Source organism: Hyperoodon ampullatus (genome assembly GCF_949752795.1).
Source record: "Hyperoodon ampullatus genome assembly, chromosome: 3".
NCBI classification, from domain to species: Eukaryota; Metazoa; Chordata; class Mammalia; order Artiodactyla; family Ziphiidae; genus Hyperoodon; species Hyperoodon ampullatus.
The window spans coordinates 106,200,897-106,220,385 of NC_136916.1; the positions used below are offsets into that span (position 1 = coordinate 106,200,897).

General features: G+C 60.6%; 1 protein-coding gene across 1 annotated transcript; it reads left to right on the top strand.

The window, feature by feature from the left end:
- Nucleotides 1-570: 570 nt before the first annotated feature.
- On the top strand, nucleotides 571-17,734 carry CARMIL3 (capping protein regulator and myosin 1 linker 3; the record flags this gene model as incomplete). Its single annotated transcript, XM_079700021.1, has 40 exons — nucleotides 571-610; nucleotides 2,052-2,146; nucleotides 2,455-2,505; nucleotides 2,610-2,669; nucleotides 2,755-2,870; nucleotides 3,075-3,172; nucleotides 3,402-3,472; nucleotides 3,576-3,649; nucleotides 3,884-3,959; nucleotides 4,040-4,128; nucleotides 4,576-4,670; nucleotides 4,897-4,983; nucleotides 5,194-5,303; nucleotides 5,443-5,520; nucleotides 6,317-6,393; nucleotides 6,473-6,577; nucleotides 6,672-6,741; nucleotides 7,180-7,261; nucleotides 7,390-7,486; nucleotides 7,635-7,689; nucleotides 7,770-7,942; nucleotides 8,184-8,252; nucleotides 8,463-8,556; nucleotides 8,645-8,743; nucleotides 9,178-9,306; nucleotides 9,504-9,617; nucleotides 10,069-10,244; nucleotides 11,032-11,119; nucleotides 11,260-11,397; nucleotides 11,676-11,739; nucleotides 11,858-12,066; nucleotides 12,464-12,564; nucleotides 13,195-13,510; nucleotides 13,831-13,959; nucleotides 15,163-15,229; nucleotides 15,334-15,423; nucleotides 16,871-16,989; nucleotides 17,081-17,255; nucleotides 17,425-17,535; nucleotides 17,659-17,734. 40 exons carry the CDS (start codon nucleotides 571-573, stop codon nucleotides 17,682-17,684), a joined length of 4,113 nt encoding a protein of 1,370 aa, XP_079556147.1. The 3' UTR covers nucleotides 17,685-17,734.
- Between the last annotated feature and the right edge of the window lie 1,755 nt (nucleotides 17,735-19,489).

Genomic DNA, 19,489 nt, shown 5'->3' on the forward strand with positions numbered 1-19,489 from the left:
GTCCCCCACATTCAACCATGTCCTCTGCCGGCATCGCCCTCGGCCTAGAGTTCCTTCCTTCGAGGGTCAGCGAGGACGCGCTGGACGGGTCCCGAGCAAGCAGTGAAAAGGGAGGAGCCTTGCAAGGATGACCCGGCGAGGGGTACCCAGGCCTACGAACAAAAGAAGTGGGTTCTGCTCACGGTGCCCGAGGAGTGGGTGACACGGAAAGTGGGGACGCTGCCCCCCTCCCGGGAGATGGCCCGGGCTGCAGGCGACACGCACAGGGCGTAGCACGCTAGAGCCCGCGGGAGGGGTGGGCGCGAGCGCTCTCAGGGTCTCACGCGGCTCGGAGGCGCGGCGCGCATGCTCAGTCCGGCACCTCCCCGGGCGGGGTGGGAGACCCGGCGCTCCGAAGCGGGGGGGGGGGGGGAGTAGCGCTCGCGCAGCCGCCCCTCACAGGAGCGGGCTCAGCGGCTGCTGCAGCGCTCAGCGCCGGGGCCCTGCCGGAGCCGGGTCTAGCATGTGCCGCGTCTCCCCGGCGGTGGCGACGGCGGCTCCTCTGCAGCAACAGCGGCAGCAACGGCCGCCATGGCCAAGTCCAGCGCGGAGCTCACCCGCGAGCTGCAAGGTACGAGGCTGCGGTGGTCTCCGGGACGCCCCGTCCGGGAGCCTCCCAGACCCAGTGCGTTCCTCCCCGCGGTACACCCCGGTGCCTCCCGCCCCTCATGCATCCGGTTCCAAGGCAGCTCCCTGCCCCTGCATCCCAGCTCGGGGCATCGCTGTCCCAGAGCATCCTCTGCTGCCCCCCTCGCCTCACCCCGTCAGGACCTACGTGTCCCAGAGCCGCCCGTCCTGATCTTCAGTGACAGGTGCAGTCCCTTCACGCTCCCTGGGGCTGACTCTCAGCGATTCTGGCCCACCCCTCGGCGAAGCATCCAGTGTCCCCTCCGGAGAATCCCCGTTTCCCCGCCGGGCGGGGCCAGGCCAGCCGTGCCGGGTGATGGGAGCTGCCCCAGGTCCTGACCTCCTCTGGCCTCAACACCCTCCCTCCTCTGGGCCCGGCCCCGGAACTGGCTTGAGAGCCCCCCTAGCGCCCCGGCCAGTGGGGCAAAGAAGGGAGTCAGGGAAAAGGGCCTGGACTGGAGCTAAAACCAGGAGCGGGGTCTACTGAAGCTTATCTACCACAGCCCACAGCCCAGCCTAACCCCCTTCTCTCTACCCCACACCCACACCTCACGGCCTCTCCTGTTTGCCTGGTTCTCAGACTCAGACCAAACCAAGGCCCGACCCCCCAGCACTGCCAACCCTGAGCCCCAGAGGCGGGAGCACAGGCTAGCCCACGCAGAGACCGGGATGCTCAAGGATACTCAGAGGCATGCTGCACCGTGGCGATTTCCCACAGCTCCACAGGCACACAAGCACAATCATGAGATGTGTGTACACACATCTTTACAGAAAGCGCACACGCACGCACGCACACACACTGGGATATCTGGATGATTCTGCCAGCAGATGGGTATGGAACTCATTTAAACACTAACTCCTTCCTACCCCACAGCTCCCACCCACACCAGAGCTGGCTGGCTCTGTGCCCCTTTCACAACTGCAGACACAGCATACTCATTCACACTTACCCATCCCCACCAATGCCACACACGGGCTCCCTGGCATCTTCTTTACATGCGTAGTAAAAGGTAGACACTCACACCCAGACCACCTAGAATGCAGCCGAAGGGATACCCTCCACACCCCTACACACTGACTCACTCTGTATGTGTTGACAGCTGCTGGAGTGCACGGGTTGGAAAAATCCTTCACACCCTCCCACGGTGTCACTCAGCTACTGTCCCCCGACTCAGGAACGTCAGGAGCCAGAGTTTTCTCCACACCCCACTGCCTTTCTAATAGAAAGAGAAAAGTCACCCAAGAAGGAAAGGTCTCGGTCCCTGTCCTTCTCGGTCTCTCTCTGATTCTCTCTCCTCTCCTCTGCCCCTGCCCCTGGAGAGCCTCGGGTTTGCGGGGGCGGCCAGGGTCAGGGGAGCTCTGAGCAGCCCACCACCCACCTGCAGACAGCATCCGGAGGTGCCTGAGCCAAGCGGCTGTGCTCCAACAACATCGTGTCAAGCTGGAGACGAAGCCCAAGAAGTTCGAGGACCGAGTGCTGGTGAGGACACTGGGCTGCGGGAGGGGAGGGGGGATCAAGAGCACCTGGGCTGGTGAGGGCAAGGAGCCTGGGGGGACAGGGGAGACAGTGGGGGGAGAGCTGAGAAGACATAGCCTGGGGGCAGGGGGCGGCTGGACTGGGTGGATGTCTAGGAGCCTAGGGTGAGGCATGTGAGAGAGAGGGGACTTCCAGAGCAGAGGGTCAGCTGGCAGGGGGTGCACACAGGCTGAGGGGGCTAACAGAGGGCAGGGCGACTAGGGCCCAGGAAGCTGCCATTTGCTGCTGATGTTCTTTTCCCTTCTCTGAAGGCCCTGACCTCCTGGCGCCTCCACCTTTTCCCCCTTAAAGTCCCAGCCAAGGTGAGTTGGGCCGATGAGCCGGAGAGCACCTGGCGTGCTCCCCTCTGAGCCCGGCAGCCAGGCCCTGACCATGAGCTGGGCATCCCCGTGTCCCCTCCCCCCAGGTGGAGAGCTCCTTCAATGTCCTGGAGATCCGTGCCTTCAACACGCTCAGTCAGAACCAGGTGAGCACCAGGGCTCGGGCCCCACTCCTGGGCCAGCGGGAGGAGGAAGCCCGCATCTGAGGCCCTGCTGCTCCCTCTCCCCCAGATCCTAGTGGAGACAGAGCGTGGCATGGTGAGCATGCGGCTGCCATCGGCTGAGAGCGTGGACCAGGTGACACGACATGTGAGCTCTGCCCTCTCCAAGGTCTGCCCTGGCCCTGGGTGAGTGGCAAAGGAGGAGTCTCTCAGGGGTCAGACAAGGAGACCTCCTTCCTCCCTCCCTCCTTCCCCTGGGCCCCCGAGACATCAAGGCGAAGAGCTCTTGTGTCCCTATTCCTGCTTTTCCTGGGGATCCGGAAGCTATAACAGGGTAAGAATTGAGAGCCTCTTGCCACCCATCTTGGGATGGATTTGTTCGTTTTCCAGGAGTCTAATCCGGCGTGGAAATGCAGATACCCCAGAAGGGCCCCGAGACACGTCCCCTAACTCTGAGACTTCCACGTCCACCGCTCACAGCGTCTGCGGTGAGCAGGGGCAGACTTGAGGAAAGTGGGGCCTCCACCACCCTGCCCCTTGCTCAGAGTCCTCTGTGTACGGGCCTTTGCCTGCCCTGAGACTCCACGGCTCCCAGACCTCAGAGGTTCATGAACCCAGGACACTGGTGTATAAAGTGACCTTGACCTTTCCTTGAACTCCAAGCCTGTTCCCCACCCCCTTACCGCTCAAGGAGCCAGCCCATCTCCTGCCCCACAGGTGGCTTCTCCGAGACCTACGCCGCCCTGTGCGACTACAATGGGCTGCACTGCCGTGAGGAGGTGCAATGGGTGCGTTGGGCCCGGACCGGCAGGCGGGCAGGTGGGACCCAGAGGGAGGGGGCAGAGGAGGAGGAGGAAGGAAGCAGGTGTGAGCCAGTTCCACCTCTCTAAGGATGTGGACACCATCTATCATGCCGAGGATAACCGGGAGTTCAACCTTTTGGATTTCAGCCACTTGGAGAGCCGGTAAGCAGATGGGGTAGAGACTCAAGCCCCCATTCCAGCCCCAGCCCAGCCCTGGCCCTTCTAGGCTCTCCCTTCTGGTCCCACCCACAGCCCCGGCTCTGTCTCCCAGCCCCCACCCCCCCTGCCTTCCACCCATCTAGGCTTTCCCCAGCCCAACCACCCCAGCCCTAGTCTCTTCCTCCCGGCCCTAGCCACCTGCTCACCACCTTCCTGCCGCCCTCAATCTCCCCACAGAGACTTGGCCCTAATGGTGGCAGCCCTGGCCTACAACCAATGGTTCACCAAACTCTACTGCAAGGACCTGCGGCTGGTAGGGTCTAGGAGGGGCAGTGGGGAGGGGAGAGTACTGCCCTCTCTGGCTCCTGGTCACATGACCCCCTCTGTCCTCAGGGCTCTGAAGTGCTAGAACAGGTGCTACACACCCTGAGCAAGTCGGGGAGCCTCGAAGAGCTGGTGCTGGACAACGCCGGGCTTAAGACGTGAGGCCAGCCTCCTCCTTGGGCAGTGGTACCCCCTTGATGTAGTCTTAGGGCCCCAGAACCTCAGAGCATGATATGGGCCTCTGAACCATCTCATCCAGCTCCTCACCGTACAGAAGAGGCCCAAAGAGGGCACAGAGCGAGTCACGCCTAAGCCTCCTGACCCCCAGCTCCACAGCCTTCCCCCGTACCTCCGTGCCCCGTCCCCTCCTGCCGTCAGCCACCGAGCAGAGTGCGCTGCTCCAGTCTCGAGGACCCTAAGCTGGGCTTTGTCTCAGCACAACTTCCCAGGTATTCTGGAGTGACGGCAAGCTCCCTGGCAGGCCCCGAGCTGCTCCCCACCTGCGGGGGCCTCCGACCATTGCAGCCCCAGCCAGGCAGGCAGGTGGAGGAGGAGGGGAAGCCCAGGGCCTGGGACAAACACATCCTTCCTCCCCCTCCCTGAAGGGACTTTGTCCAGAAGCTGGCCGGGGTATTTGGGGAGAACGGGAGCTGTGCGCTGCATGCCCTCACTCTGTCCCACAACCCCATCGAGGACAAGGGTGAGCCCCAGCCCTGAATCCTACCCCCCATCACAACGCAGACCCCTGTCCCAGCCCAGAGCCCAACCCGGTCTGAACAGGGGCTCTCCGACCTGATGCCAGCCCCTACCCCAATATGCCATCCTTGACCCCAGGCCCATACCCCACTCAAGCGCCCAGTCTGACTCTGCACCCCCTGCCCCCACTGCCCGTCTCTCAGTGGCCCCCTTCTCTCTCTACTCCCCAGGGTTCCTCAGCCTGAGCCAGCAGCTCCTCTGCTTCCCCACTGGCCTCACCAAGCTGTGCCTGGCCAAGACTGCCATTTCGCCTCGAGGTACTTGCCCCGGGACCCCTGACCTCTGACTCTGACCCTCCCCCAGCACTGCCTGGGTGTCGAGTCCCAGAGGTGTACCCATACACTCACACAGCATCCCAGGGATCAAAGAAGGGAAAGGAGCCACATTTTGGAGAGTGGGGAAGAGTTGTATGCAAGGGGAAGAGTTCTGGGGGGTGGCCAACCCAGCCCAGTGCCCGCTGTGCTCAGGGCTCCAGGCACTGGGCCAGACCTTCGGGGCCAATCCGGCCTTTGCCAGCTCCCTTCAATACCTGGACCTGAGCAAGAACCCTGGGCTGCTCGCCACAGATGAGGCCAACGTGAGTCCACGAATATAGCCTCAAGCCCCTGCAGAGGCCCACTCGGGCTTCAGGGCCTGGGGTCTCTGCCCTTTAGCCCTGGGGAGGGGAGGGGTTCTGTCACCCCTTCACCTGCAACCCCTCTGTCCTTCCTTCCCAGGCCCTCTACAGTTTCCTGGCCCAGCCCAATGCCCTGGTGCACCTGGACCTGGCGGGGACTGACTGCGCCATCGACTTGGTGAGGGGTTGGTGACGGGGGAGCCAGCCTGTGGTGATCTGGGGAGGCTGGGGTGGGTCACCCCCTCCTTGAGTACAGAGGTGGGCAGAGCTGGTAGGATGGCTTCAGGTTCAGCTGAATTACAAATCAACGCCAAAGCTCACACCTGTGCAGCACTTTATCCGTGTGCCGCCAAGGCTGTGCTGGCTGTGCCTAAAAGCCAGCCCGGGGCTTCCCTGGTGGCGCAGTGGTTGAGAGTCTGCCTGCCGATGCAGGGGACACGGGTTTGTGCCCCGGTCCGGGAGGATCCCACAGGCCGCGGAGCGGCTGGGCCCATGAGCCATGACCACTGAGCCTGCGCGTCTGGAGCCTGTGCTCCGCAATGGGAGAGACCACAACAGTGAGAGGCCCACGTACTGCAAAAAAAAAAAAAAAAAAAAAAAAAAAGCCAGCCCGGATCCATTCCTCAGCCACTCAGCCGTGAGCCCCAACGCAGCGCTGAGTCCACCGGAGGAAAGGACTCCTTCCCTAACTTGAACCAGGCACCTTACGAGCCTGTGGGCACCCTGGCTTTACACATCCACTGCCTATGAGCCTCTCACACCCTGGGGGCCAGGCAGGTGGGAGTAGACCCACTTTCTACAGAGGGGAAACTGAGGCTTGAAGAGGCTAAGTGGGCAGGCACAGCGGGGCTCGCACAGACTGACCGCAGAGGGCGAAGCGCCAGGACCTTGGTTGGGGGGGAGGAGGGAGTCCTCGTCGCCCCTCCCGGCAGCCCTCCCAGCCCCGTGAGACGCACCCTGTCTCCACCCCACAGCTTCTGGGCGCCCTGCTCCACGGCTGCTGCTCCCACCTCACCTACCTCAACCTGGCGCGCAACAGCTGCTCCCACAGGTGGGAGCACAGGGGTGCAGGGAGGGGCAGGGCAAGTCGTGGGCACCCCCTCCCTTGCTGACCCCAGGCATCTCCGCAGGAAGGGCCGGGAGGCCCCGCCTGCCTTCAAGCAGTTCTTCAGCAGCACCTACACTCTGAGCCACGTCAACCTGTCGGCCACGAGGCTGCCCCTGGAGGCCCTCAGGTCGGGTGGGTGCAGGGTTGGGGGGTGTCCGAGGGGGAACCCTGGGAGAAGGGGTTGAGGGGTAAAGGCGGGCCTGCTGACCTTCCTCCCACAGGGCGCTGCTCCAGGGCCTCTCCCTCAACAGTCACCTCAGCGATCTGCACCTGGACCTCAGCAGCTGTGAGGTGAGCCCTCAGTCCCCCACCCATCACCCCACCCTTCATTTCCCTAAGTCAAGCTCTGGCTCCGTCCTGCCTCCGCGCTACCCCTCAGCAACACCCCGCCCTGACCTCACCCCCACTTTCCCCTCTCCATCTGTGGTCTGCGGCCCTCTTTCTAGAGGTCATTTTCAGTCTCCAGGATCTCCTCGCTGACCGCTTTGGGGTGGGAGATACCAGGCTTTCCCACCAGATGGCAGGAGCAAGCCGTCTCCAGAGCAGCGGCCTGGAGATTTTTCTGGCTGAGGGGAGGGGAGAGAGCCCTAGGGAAGGATCTGGTGTAGAGAAGGGGCCTCCAGATTTCACACCTGAGAAGACCTGGTATGATCTTGAATCCTGGCATGACTCCTCTTATCTCTAAGCATTAAAGGTACCCTGTCTTCCACCCACACCCTGTCCCTGCAGCTCCGCTCAGCTGGAGCCCAGGCTTTGCAGGAGCAGCTGTGGGCTGTCACCTGTGTGGGCAGCCTGGATCTGTCAGACAATGGTGAGTGGGGGCACTTCCCTTCCTGGGGGCCAGGTGGGGACAGGGGCCTCGAGCACGAGGGAGAAGCCCTAAGGAGACTCCAGTGAGCTTCGGGCCTCAAGGCCAGGCCTCTCCCATCTACTGGCCAGGGTTCGACTCGGACCTCCTGACACTGGTGCCCGCACTTGGCAAGAACAAGTCCCTCAAGCACCTGTTCCTGGGCAAGAACTTCAACGTCAAGGCCAAGTGAGGCCCCTCCCTATACCCACAGACCCTCACTCCATCATCCGCCTATCCTCGGGGCTCACTGTGTCACCCTTGACCGCCTCTCTGCTGCTCCACTAACATGACCCCAGCCCCCTCCCCTCCTACTCTGAGCCCCGACTCCCCACAGGACCCTGGAGGAGATCCTCCACAAGCTGGTGCAGCTAATCCAGGAAGAGGACTGTGTGAGTGCCTGGGCCTGGGAGGGGACCTGCAGTGACAGGGGCTGCAGGGACTGGGCCAAACCCCCCACTTGCCCACACAGTCCTTGCAGTCACTGTCAGTAGCAGACTCCCGGCTGAAGCTTCGCACCAGCATCCTCATCAATGCCCTGGGCAGCAACACCTGCCTGGCGAAGGTGGATCTGAGCGGCAATGGCATGGAGGACATCGGGGCCAAGATGCTCTCTAAGGCCCTGCAGATAAACTCCTCCCTCAGGTGGGGCCCACACCTGGACCCTCTCACCTGGAGCCCCAGCCCTCCCCCACGCACATACATGCCCTCCCTGCTGCCTCGCTGCTCTGTACCCCAGCTTCCAGGAGACCTTTAGTCCCAGGACCATCTCTGAGTCAGCCTCATTACCCAGGAAAGGAGGGAAGGCTCCCAAGGGGGATGTGTCCCCTGCCCCTAAGAGAGACCCCGAGGAGGGGTAATATGCTGATGCTCACCCTTTCCCCAGAACTATCCTATGGGATCGGAACAATACATCTGCCCTAGGCTTTCTGGACATTGCAAGGGCCCTGGAGAGGTGAGTAGACCAGAGCAGTGCCCTGATCCTAGCCCCCAGCTTCCCTGTACCTGGACCAGGCCTGAACTACACCAGCCCCACCCCAGTCCACCTGACCTACTTGCATAGAAACGTTAGGAAGGACCACAGAAGAGGGAAATGGTCAGCAAGAGGTGGGGTCTGGGGAGCAGGAGGCTCTATCCCACCTAGCTGAGCCACTCTGTCCCACAGCAACCATACGCTGCGCTTCATGTCCTTCCCCGTGAGCGACATCTCCCAAGCCTACCGCAGCGCCCCGGAGCGTACCGAGGACGTCTGGCAGAAGGTGGCGGCCTGAGCAGGGTGGAACCCGAGGGGCAGGGGCCAGCCCACATCCCCTGGCCCTCACCCCACCCACCCATCATCATCTCCAGATCCAGTGGTACTTGGTGAGGAACAACCATTCTCAGACGTGCCCGCAGGAACAGGCTTTCAGGCTGCAGCAGGGCCTGGTGACCAGCAGCGCCGAGCAAGTAAACATTTCCCTCCGAGACACAGGGGGCACACGTGGGGCACGCAGGGCACAGGGCTGATGTGATTCAGCCCAGGTCGGGGCGGGAGGGGTCATGAGAGAGGCATCGTGTGGTGCCCATAAGTGGATTGAGCATGTGGGAGAGCAAAAAGACAGGACGTGCAGAATGTGGGCCCCAAACATGAGAGAACACGTGGGCAAACAGCGGGGGTCCCAGACAAGGGATCCCAGGACCATGGGAGCTCCACTGAGTGTTCAAGAGGGCATCCCAAGAAGAAGAGGGAACAGGCCATCGGGAGACATCACCCTTACCCCTGTCAGTGCCAGCACCAGTAGCACTGCCCAAGGGGGCCCAGAAATGGGGCGCCTGGGGGCCCACCTGGGAAGGTGAAGATGCGGGAGTCCCCCTTAACACCCCTGCCACCTGTGCTGCAGATGCTGCAGCGGCTGTGCGGACGGGTGCAAGAGGAGGTTCGGGCGCTGAGGCTGTGCCCCCTGGAGCCCGTGCAGGATGAGCTGCTCTATGCTCGGGACCTCATCAAGGATGCCAAGAACTCCCGGGCGGTGAGCCCTCCGCAGCCCCACCCTCCCCTGACAGTCTAGAGAGCCCAAGAAGGCCAGCGTGCCAGCCCAGGAGTGTCCAGGTCCAGGAGTGCCCATGGACGGCACTGCCTATCCCCCCAAGTTTTCATGGCCTCCTAGGCCAAGGACCCAGCGAGGCCAGATTCTGACCTTCTGATCAGAGCCCCTTTCTTCCCCAGCTGTTTCCCAGCCTCTATGAGCTGGGCCACATGCTGGCCAACGACGGTCCTGTGAGGCAGAGGCTGGAGTCAGTAGCCAGTGAGGTGTCCAAGGCTGTGGACAAGGAGCTGCAGGCAAGTCCTGGGGAGGGAGCCCGGTGCTGACCAAGGCCCTAATCCAAGGGCCGAGGCCAGCACGGGAAGATTACCGTGGGCAAGAAGGAGTTGCAGAGCTGAGACCACCTACACTCCCACTGTGCCAAGGCATTGCTAGAGAACCGGCCTCGGATATTTGCTGCTCGTTTCAACCTTAGCCCCTGAACTCTGAGCTCTCCCTCTGGACTCTGATCCTTGGACTGACTCTCCCCTGTCCATGTGTCCATGTGGTAGGATGAAAAGGACACTGACCAGGATGTGGGGAAGCCCGAGTGTCCAAGGCTCTGCTGCTAACCAGCCCTGTGACCTTGGCCGGCCCCTCAGTTTCCCCACGGGGGGCTGGAATAGACAGGCTGGAGTCTCTTCCACTGTGGTGCCAGCCCTGACCCTGCCCTCCTTGGGGCTCTGGCCTCCTTTCCCCACGTACTAGGTGATCCTGGAGTCCATGGTCAGCCTAACGCAAGAGTTATGCCCCGTGGCCATGCGGGTGGCTGAAGGGCACAACAAGATGCTGAGCAACGTGGCTGAGCGCGTCACTGTGCCCCGGAACTTCATCCGAGGGGCGCTGCTGGAGCAGGCGGGGCAGGACATTCAGAACAAGCTGGAGTGAGAGGCGGGGGTGGGGCTGGAGGGGAGGCTGGACTTGGCCTGGAGCACTTAGGGACTTGGTGGGGGGGGCCCAGCCATCAGCAATGAATAATGAATGACACAATCTACATTACAAGGGATGAATCTTTAACCAACTGCAACCTTGCTATTTGGGGTCTGACTCGTCTTTGCCCTAGCAGTCTAAATGCTGAGCTGGGGTTTAGGAGTCCGAACAGTGCACACACATGTACACGTACACACAGCCGTGCACATACCCCCAGGAACTGACCTCTAGAAACAGAGCACAGCCTCCCCGGAGGTGTGGACAAAGAATAGGGGTGCATGGACTATGCTGCCCATCCCCCCAAGTTTTCATGGCCCCTAGAGCTCTCTCTCATTCCAGTCTGGGTGCCACCTCTCGCTAAAATGAAGGAAAATTATTACACAAACCCGTGAAATGGCCAAGCTCAAGAAGTGCTGGTTCCTGCTCTTACAGCCGAGACGGGCAGAATTCACTCAACACCTCAGTTTACCTCGCTCTGTTCCACTGGAGCTCCAGGGGCCGGACCCAGAGCCCCTCTGCCCCTCCCCCTCAGCTCGTCTTCGTCCACCCTCCCCCTCCCCACACCCCTAGGCTGGAAGGGCTGTGGGTGGAGCTGGGTGGTGGATCCCAGGTGCCTCGTGCAGCTGTGTTCTCCGTGGGCAGCCAGGGCGGCTGGCCAGCTCCCTCGGGCGTCTGGGGAAGGCTGGGGCAGAGGCTCGGGGGCAGGGAGGGAGGAGCTGAGCCACCCCCCTGTGCCCACAGTGAAGTGAAGCTCTCAGTCGTCACCTACTTGACCAACTCCATAGTAGACGAGATCCTGCAGGAGCTGTACCACTCCCACAAGAGCCTGGTAAGACTTCTGAGCCTCAGCCAGGCCCAGACATGTCCTCCACCCCACATCACCCACATCTCCCCCACCAGCCCTCCCCGTCAAGGTCCTGGGCGGTGGGCGGCTTCCTTGGGATCCTGTTCACACCTGTCCTTCCCTAGGCCCGACACCTGGCCCAGCTAAAGACACTGTCAGATCCGCCAGGGGGGCCGTGCCAAGGACAGGATCCGTCCTCCCGGGGCCGAGGCCGGAACCATGACCGTGACGAGACCACAGATGATGAACTTGGGACCAACATCGTGAGCACCCCCACTCCCCTCCTTAACTTTGGTCCTGCCCCTGACCCTGCAAAACGCTGTCCCCTTCTACTTCCCTGGGCTCCACTCTCTGCCCCTCGCGGGTCTCATCCCCTCACCCCGATCCCGCCCAGCCTCTTCCCTTGTCCCATTGCCTCAGCCGCCTAAGGACAGGGAAGCGGGATGGACTCTAAAGAGGAGGCTTTACGAGGAATGGGAGGCTCCAGGCGAGGCTCCTGGGGTTTGCCACCTGGCCCCACCGTATGCCTCCATCTCTGCAGGACACCATGGCCATCAAAAAGCAGAAACGCTGCCGCAAGATCCGGCCGGTGTCTGCCTTCATTAGTGAGTCTTCCAGCCTCCGCGCTGATGGCCCTGATTCCCTTGCTTTTATCTCCGCCTCTCCAGCCTGCTTTCTCCCTGTCCTTCTTGCTAGTCCCTCTAAACGCTGCTCTCCCCACAGGTGGGAGCCCTCAGGACGTGGAAAGCCAGCTGGGGAGCCTGGGGATCCCCCCTGGCTGGTTCTCAGGACTCGGGAGCAGCCAGCCCACAGCTAGTGGCTCCTGGGAAGGTCTATCTGAGCTGCCCACTCACGGCTACAAACTAAGGCATCAAACACAAGGGAGGCCCCGGCCCCCCAGGACCACCCCTCCGGGACCTGGTCGGCCCAGCGTGAGTCCCTAAAGCCTCACAAGAGGACCAACTTCACTTAGCAGTGCCAGAGCCAGAGATTCTAGCTCTAGGACACCAATGCCAGAGGTACTAGCCTTGGGAGATCGGGCAGGGGCCCAGGCAGGCCATGGAACAGAAGAGGAGTTACCCGGATTGGATGGAGCTAGACCTTGTCACAGATAGGAAATCTCTGTCTGCTAGACAGTGGCAGTTCTCATTTTGGTGAGAGAGAGAGTCAAGAGCCACCAAGTTTAAGAAATGCCCAGGTGTCCTGAAGTCTAAGTTTCCGTGGGGCCAAGAAGAGGCAAGTCCAAGTCCAAAGGGGAAGGCCTTGAGTGGATGGGAGGAGGGCTTCCTCACCCAGATGGTATATCCTACAGGACTTTCCTCCCAGCAGGCGCCAGTACCTGGGACCCGTCAGGAGAACGGGACGGCCACCCGCCTGGATGAGGGGCTGGAGGACTTCTTCAGCCGAAGGGTTATGGATGAAAGCTCCAGGTGTGGTGCCCAGGCACACCCCCAATTTCAGCAGGCTGCAAGGCCCTGGAGGGCTCCTGTGTCCACCCATCTCCCAGAGAGGCCTCTCCAATGGCAGTGCCCCAAAGCCAGTCTCTCTGGGAGATTTCCCCCACATTCTCTTTCCTCCACACCGAGCCCTTAGTTCCCATGTTCTCTGAATCCCCTCATAACAGCAGAAAAGAATGGGGCCAGAGTGAACCACCACAGCGGGATTGGGGTTGGGGGGATAGCAGGCCCTGGAATGGGGTGACGGTTAGTGGTACCAGGCCTGGAGGCTGTGTTCTGTCACTGTCCTGCACAGACTCCCCGGCGTCTCTCCAGAAGGAACTGGGTCACTTGGAGAGGCTGAGAGGAGGTGGGGGGAGGGGTGCCTGGGAGGGAAGAGGCTGCTGGAGGGTTGTGACAGGGAAGGTGAGGACACCATCCCCTGAGAATAGGTGGAAAGGGTTATGGAACGGCAGGAAAGACTAGATGAGACAGGACAGCTGGAGGTTCCGGAGAGCCAGGACTGGCCTAACACCAGCACCACCCTGGGCCCTGAACGACCTCGGCATCTGACCTAGGTATCTCCCCACGACTTTGTCACTAACTCACCCCGACCCTGCCCAGCTACCCCCGGACTCTGAGGACCCTGCGGCCAGGCCTCTCGGAGCCGCCACTCCCTCCACTCCAGAAGAAGAGGCGCCGAGGCTTGTTTCACTTTCGCCGGCCCCGGAGCTTCAAGGGGGACAGGGGTCCAGGGTCCCCCACCATCGGGCTCCTCCTCCCTCCGCCCCCGCCCCCGCCCCCGACTCAGGAGAGCCCCCCTAGCCCAGATCCCCCCAGCCTCGGCAATAATTCCTCCCCCTGCTGGAGCCCAGAAGAGGAGAGCAGGCTCCTCCCTGCATTTGGCGGGGGCCGGGGCCCTTCCTTCCGCGGGAAGATGGTAAGTGAGGCAGGGGTGCTGCCCCACACATAGGCCATCCACGCACCCCACCCTAGGCAATTAACGGGAGACTGTTAGGACTCGGGAACTTGGTCATTCCAGTTCCTCGCTCCTGGGCTCCTTGGGCTAAGCCTGGTGACGCAGCGCATGCTGGGAGTCCACCATGCAAATAAGGGCAGTGGAAGGACTCTTCAGAGGGTCTGGATAGGGCTTCCCCAGGCAGGGGGCTCTGAGGGGTTGGGGCCCTCCCCTGCTCCCTTGCTGCCTGTGGAGCCCCTTCTCCATCGGGAACTGATTCTAAACCCGAAACCTTGTTCCAGGGCACCGACGGGGCAGAGCCTGGGGAGGGGGACCAGGCCCCTGGGACAGCACAGCAGCCAAGGGTCCACAGTGTCGCCCTTCCTGGGTTGGGAAGAGCCAAGGGTTGGAGCTTCGATGGGAAACGAGAGGTGAGCGGAACCTGGGGAGGCGAACTGAGGGTCCATGGGTCCCTGCATACCACCCTCCCCTCCCCACGGCCCTGCAGTTGGCAGGTCAGTGGAGAGAGCGATGCTCTGGAGTGGAAGGTGTCAGCTGCAGTTCTGCCCCTACACTTGCTGTGCAACCCTGGACAGGTCACTCTGGAGCCTCTGCTTCCTCATAAAGTGTGTGGCCCTAAAAATACTTACCTCTAGAGCTGTTTCCCAAATTTTGGTGACTTGATTACCACTTTTATGACTGCTTTTCACCTTCTCCACATATCACGGCATTATTATTATTTTTTTTTTTTTGCGATACGCGGGCCTCTCACTGTTGTGGCCTCTCCCGTTGCGGAGCACAGGCTCCGGACGCGCAGGCTCAGCGGCCATGGCTCACGGGCCCAGCCGCTCCGTGGCATGTGGCATCCTCCCGGACTGGGGCACGAACCCATGTCCCCTGCATCGGCAGGCGGACTCTCAACCACTGCGCCACCAGGGAAGCCCCCACAGCATTATTTACATAATATTTTTATTTAAATCAACTCACCATTTTTAAAAAATAAATAAATTTATTTATTTATTTATTTATTCATAGCTGCGTTGGGTCTTCGTTGCTGCACGCGGGCTTTCTCTAGCTGCGGCAAGCGGGGGCTACTCTTCGTTGCGCTGTGCGGGCTTCTCATTGCGGTGGCTTCTCTTTTTGCGGAGCACGGGCTCTAGGTGCATGGGCTTCAGTAGTTGTGTCTTCTGGGCTCTAGAGCGCAGGCTCAGTAGTTGTGGCGCACGGGTTTAGTTGCTCCGCGGCATGTGGGATCTTCCCGGACCAGGGCTCAAACCTGTGTCCCCTGCATTGGCAGGGGGATTCTTAACCACTGAGCCAGCAGGAAATCCCTCAACTCACCTTTTTAAACTCAGTCTGGACCTACCTAAGCATTATCATCTTTAGAATCACAGGATTGTTGTACTAGTCATGTTTTTTCTGCTACACATAAAATAAACACATATTAAAATAACCATATGTTCATTCGTGTAAACCATTTCTTATGCCCCTAGGGGTGGTATGAGTGCCACTCTTTGGGGAAAACAGTCCGAATGTGTAGGGACTAATGAGATGCTGGAGCAGAAGCCCCTTGCTAACTGCAGTCCCCATGCAGAAGGGACTTTTTTAATGACCTGACTTAACTGTCCTTTCAGGGCCCAGGCCCAGACCTGGAGGGCAACGTCCAGCCTTGGCAGAAACGGCGCTCCTCGGACGATGCAGGTGAGAATGATCGCCCTCACGTCCTTCCTTTGCCCCGTCTCTCAGGGCCCCTGCTAACATGCCTTTTCCCCTCTTCCCTTTCCCATCCCCTCCCTCCACTCCAGGGCCTGGAGCCTGGAAGCCCCCGCCACCACCCCAAAGCACCAAGCCAAGCTTCAGTGCCATGCGCCGAGCAGAGGCCACGTGGCATATAGGTATGGAAAGCCTCTTCTCTGGCAGCAGCTCTGAAGGCCCGGGTTGTGTCCAAAGAGACAGAAGCTAACTAAGGGGGGCAGTAGAATGTCAACACTGTGCAAATGCTTTAGGATAGCAGCTACAAAACTACATCCAAAAGAAACAAACAACCCAATCCAAAGAAAGGTCCCACGGAACAGAAGTGGCTTTGCCAGGCTTAGCCTACAAGGAACAACACTTTGTGGGTGGTTCAGGGAATTCTCTAGAGCGGGGGCCATCAGCAGAATGGCACCCTCTGTAAGGAAGGACTCTCTTCTGCACCCCAGCTGGGGAAAGGGTGGGCAGTAACAGCCATACCAGGCCCACCTCCAACACTCCAGTCTCCCCCAAAAATAGTTCACCAGGCCATCCTCTGCTCATGCAGAAAGGTACTCCACAGCAGGGGCAAGAGCCCCCTGCCTCGGAGGTCAGACACCCTGGGTGTTAAGTGCTGGCTCAGTCACCACCCACAGTGTTGACAGGTTATTCACCTTCCAGAGTAAAGGGCGGGGGAATCATAGTATGACACCTCCCTTCTGCTGGGTTCAGAGCACCTTTCATTTAGGGAGCAGCTAAAGGAAAGCCGGTCAGCTCGGCATCAGCCTCAGTTCCCCCAGGTCTGGAATGTGACCCTCCAACAACAGTGACGGGGACAAATCTCCCTGGAGAGGTTGACACTCCCTTCCCTCCTCCACTCCCACCCCAGGGCTAGGGCATAAGGGTGCGGTGCAGAGCCAGGCTGGCCTGAGGCTTGGCAGTGCCTGTGCTCCTGCCCTGCCTTCCAAGGCCGACCCAGCGCCGGGGTCATCTTCGCTGATGATCCCATCCCACACACAGACTAGTTAAGTCACCGGAAGAGGGGCTCCATCCTTCATTTAGGAGACGGTGATTGTCGGGTGATCCCTGCACACGCCCTAACCGCCGGCACCCTCCTGGGCTTCCTCACCCGCACCTCACAGATACACACACAGACAACCCCAAACACGTGGCACGTCCTTGGGTCCAGGGTGCCTAAAGCCACAGAGGCAGGGTAGGGGGAATGGTGAGGGTGCCAGGCGCCTCTCCTCCAGACTCACCATCTAAATCAGACTGGCAGAGAGTTCTAGGAGTGCCAGGTTGCAGCCTTGGCAGGGCGCCGGGGCACTGCAGCCCTGGCTGGGCAGCCATGCCTGTGGACCCGGCAGGCCGCGGGCCCTGGCTCTGTCCCTGCTCTTCAAGAGGGTCAGCCAGAGCCCCCTGCAGAGGTGACAGGCTCAGGAGGATCCTGGGGACCGTGAGAGCAGAAGGGGACATCCGAGGCAGAGACATGGGAGCAAGTGGGCTTGGCGGGGAAGGTCCTGGCCTCCAGGGCTTCACAGGAACAAAAGACAGGGAGGGCTGGGCAAGAATGTCTTTTCCTGCAGTTTCTTCTCTCTTCCCATCCCCCAGCTGAGGAGAGCGCCCCCAACCACAGCTGCCAGAGCCCCAGCCCAGCATCCCCAGATGGGGAGGAGGAGAAGGAGGGGGCCCTATTCCCAGAGAGGACGGTTCCTGCCAGGAACGCCAAGGTGAGAGCCAGCAAGGCGGCGGGGAGGGCACTTTGAGGAGGCAGAAAGACAAACTAACTGACTGAGCATCTTCCTTCTGTGCCGGCTGCAGGACCCTCCTTTAGCTCTGCGGCCCCCCAAGCCGGTGGCTGTGCACAGGGGCCGCCGGCTCCCCCAGGAGCCAGGGGGCAGGGAGGAGGCTGAGACTGAGGGTGCGGCCCCAGGAATGAACAAACCCCGACTGAGGCTGGGCTCCCAGCAGGACCAAGAGGAGCCTGAGGTCCAAGGTCTGCCACCTGGCTAAAGGGTGTGGGACACCTCCGGGGCCTTGCTGCCCACATCGGGTCCCTTCCTGGGCACAGGATGAGTGACAGACAGCCAGAAGTCATAGCCTGGATGAGTGCCCAGGCTGTGAGCCCCACTCATGGGCCAGGCCTGCCTTGACTGTCATTTCAGGGCCCCCAGATCCGGGCCGCCGGACTGCCCCCCTGAAGCCCAAGAGGACACGGCGGGCACAGTCCTGTGACAAGCTGGAGCCTGATAGAAGACAGCCCCCTGACCCCACAGGTGCCAGAGGGGTGGGCTAGAGGGTGGTCCCCCTTCCCACCCATCCATGTGACGAGGCCGCCCACACGGCGTGGCTGGCTCTCCCTGCCTGGGAAACAGGACTCCCTGGATTTCCCCCAGCAGGAGCCAGCGAGCCAGGAACAGGGTGACAGCCGCTGCAACACCCCCCCAGCCTTCCTCTCGACATGTGCCTCACAAGGACTCAGACCCCCACCCATCCCCGCACCTCCAGGCCCTTCTGCCAGCCCCTGTCCCACGGACGCAGCACAGCAGGATGAGGCCTGGGGGACAGGATGGGAGGGAGCAGCCTGGAGAGAGAGGCTCTGCTTGCTCTGCAGACCTGGGGGGTGGGGGGTGTCTCCTCACCTGGCAGGGCAGATCTGTCCCTCTGTCCCCAGGGGCTGTCTCTCCACTTGTATAGAATAAAAAAACCAAAATCACCGCCTGCCCTAGTCTCTGCTGTTTTCCCCACCAGCTGCTCCCCTTCCCTCAAGCCCCACAGTGGGGAAAAGTGGGGAACATCCCCCCAGAGATGGGGCTAGAGCTCTAAGGGGAGAGGTAGGAAAGACTGGAGAGCTGCTGGATGGGAGGGGACTCAGAAGTCACCAAGCAGGGTGGCTGTTATGGGCAGGGTCTTGGCTGAACTGGCTGGAGAAGGGGGGGAACAAACACCAGGGGCTTTGGGGAGGTGCAGTGGGATTGGGGAGATCCCAGTGTCCCAGGAAGAGACTGGGGAGCAGTGTGCTCTGTGTGTGTGTGTGTGTGTGTGTGTGTGTGTGTGTGTGTTTACGCACAGGCAGGCTCACTAATGGTGGAATTAAATGGTGTTGTGTCATCCTGGGGACACCATCAGTAGTCAGAAATCTCAACAGTAGAGTGGCCTGCAGGTGAGCGGAAGTGCCTAGGGCAGGAGAAGATCAATAATTAAAATTAATCGTTTCTCATCAGTGTACTAACAAATACCAGCTTGGCATTCAAGACTGGGCTCAAGGACTTCCTTGGCGGTGCAGTGGTTAAGAATCCGCCTGCCAATGCAGGGGACACGGGTTCGAGCCCTGGTCGGAGAAGATCCCACATGCCGCGGAGCAACTAAGCTCATGCGCCACAACTACTGAAGCCGGAGCCCGTGCTCCACCGCAAGAGAAGCCACCGCAATGAGAAGCCCGCGCCCCGCAACGAAGAGTAGCCCCCGCTCACCACAACTAGAGAAAGCCCGCGTGCTGCAGTGAAGACCCAACGCAGCCAAAAATAAATAAATGAATAAATTTATATTTTAAAAAAAGACTGGGCTCAATAGCCTCTTCCTCCGTGAAGCCCTTCCTGATGCCTTCCCCTGACTCATCCAAACTGAGCCCTCCCTCTTTGTGGCCCACTGCATCCTGAATAGGTCCATACTTTGCACCTGTCATACCTCATTGCATTTGTGCATTGGCTGATCATCTCTGTGTGATTTTTGTTCCATATACACGCACCTCCCCCAGGGGCAGGAGCTGGGTCTTAATAACCTGTGTAGCCCCAACCTCTGGCACAGTGCCTGGCACCCAGGAGATGCTCAATAAATAGCTGCTATCTTAATACACAAGCAGTTTTGGGGATGGCAGGTGAAGACGTCTTGGTGGCCCCTCTGTCATACTCATCCCAGATCACCATGTACCCAAATGTCTTCACGCGTGGCGTGCAGCTTCCCGGGCAATTGCTCACTTCCCCTGGCCTCACTAGAGAATGATTGTCTTGTTTCCTCGAGATCTGTGTGTGGCACGGCCCGTCCCACAAGGATGTGACCATGTGAGTTGAATCTCGGGGTGGAGGGGGGAGTTGTGGGTACCAGGAAGATGCCTCAGGAATCAGTCCAGCACATCTCCCCCTATCTTCAGGGGGCTTCGCGACCAGGATGTGACACTGTGTGCCCTTAAGCAATTGTGTCCATTTCCTCATCTCCCTGTTAAAAGGTGGC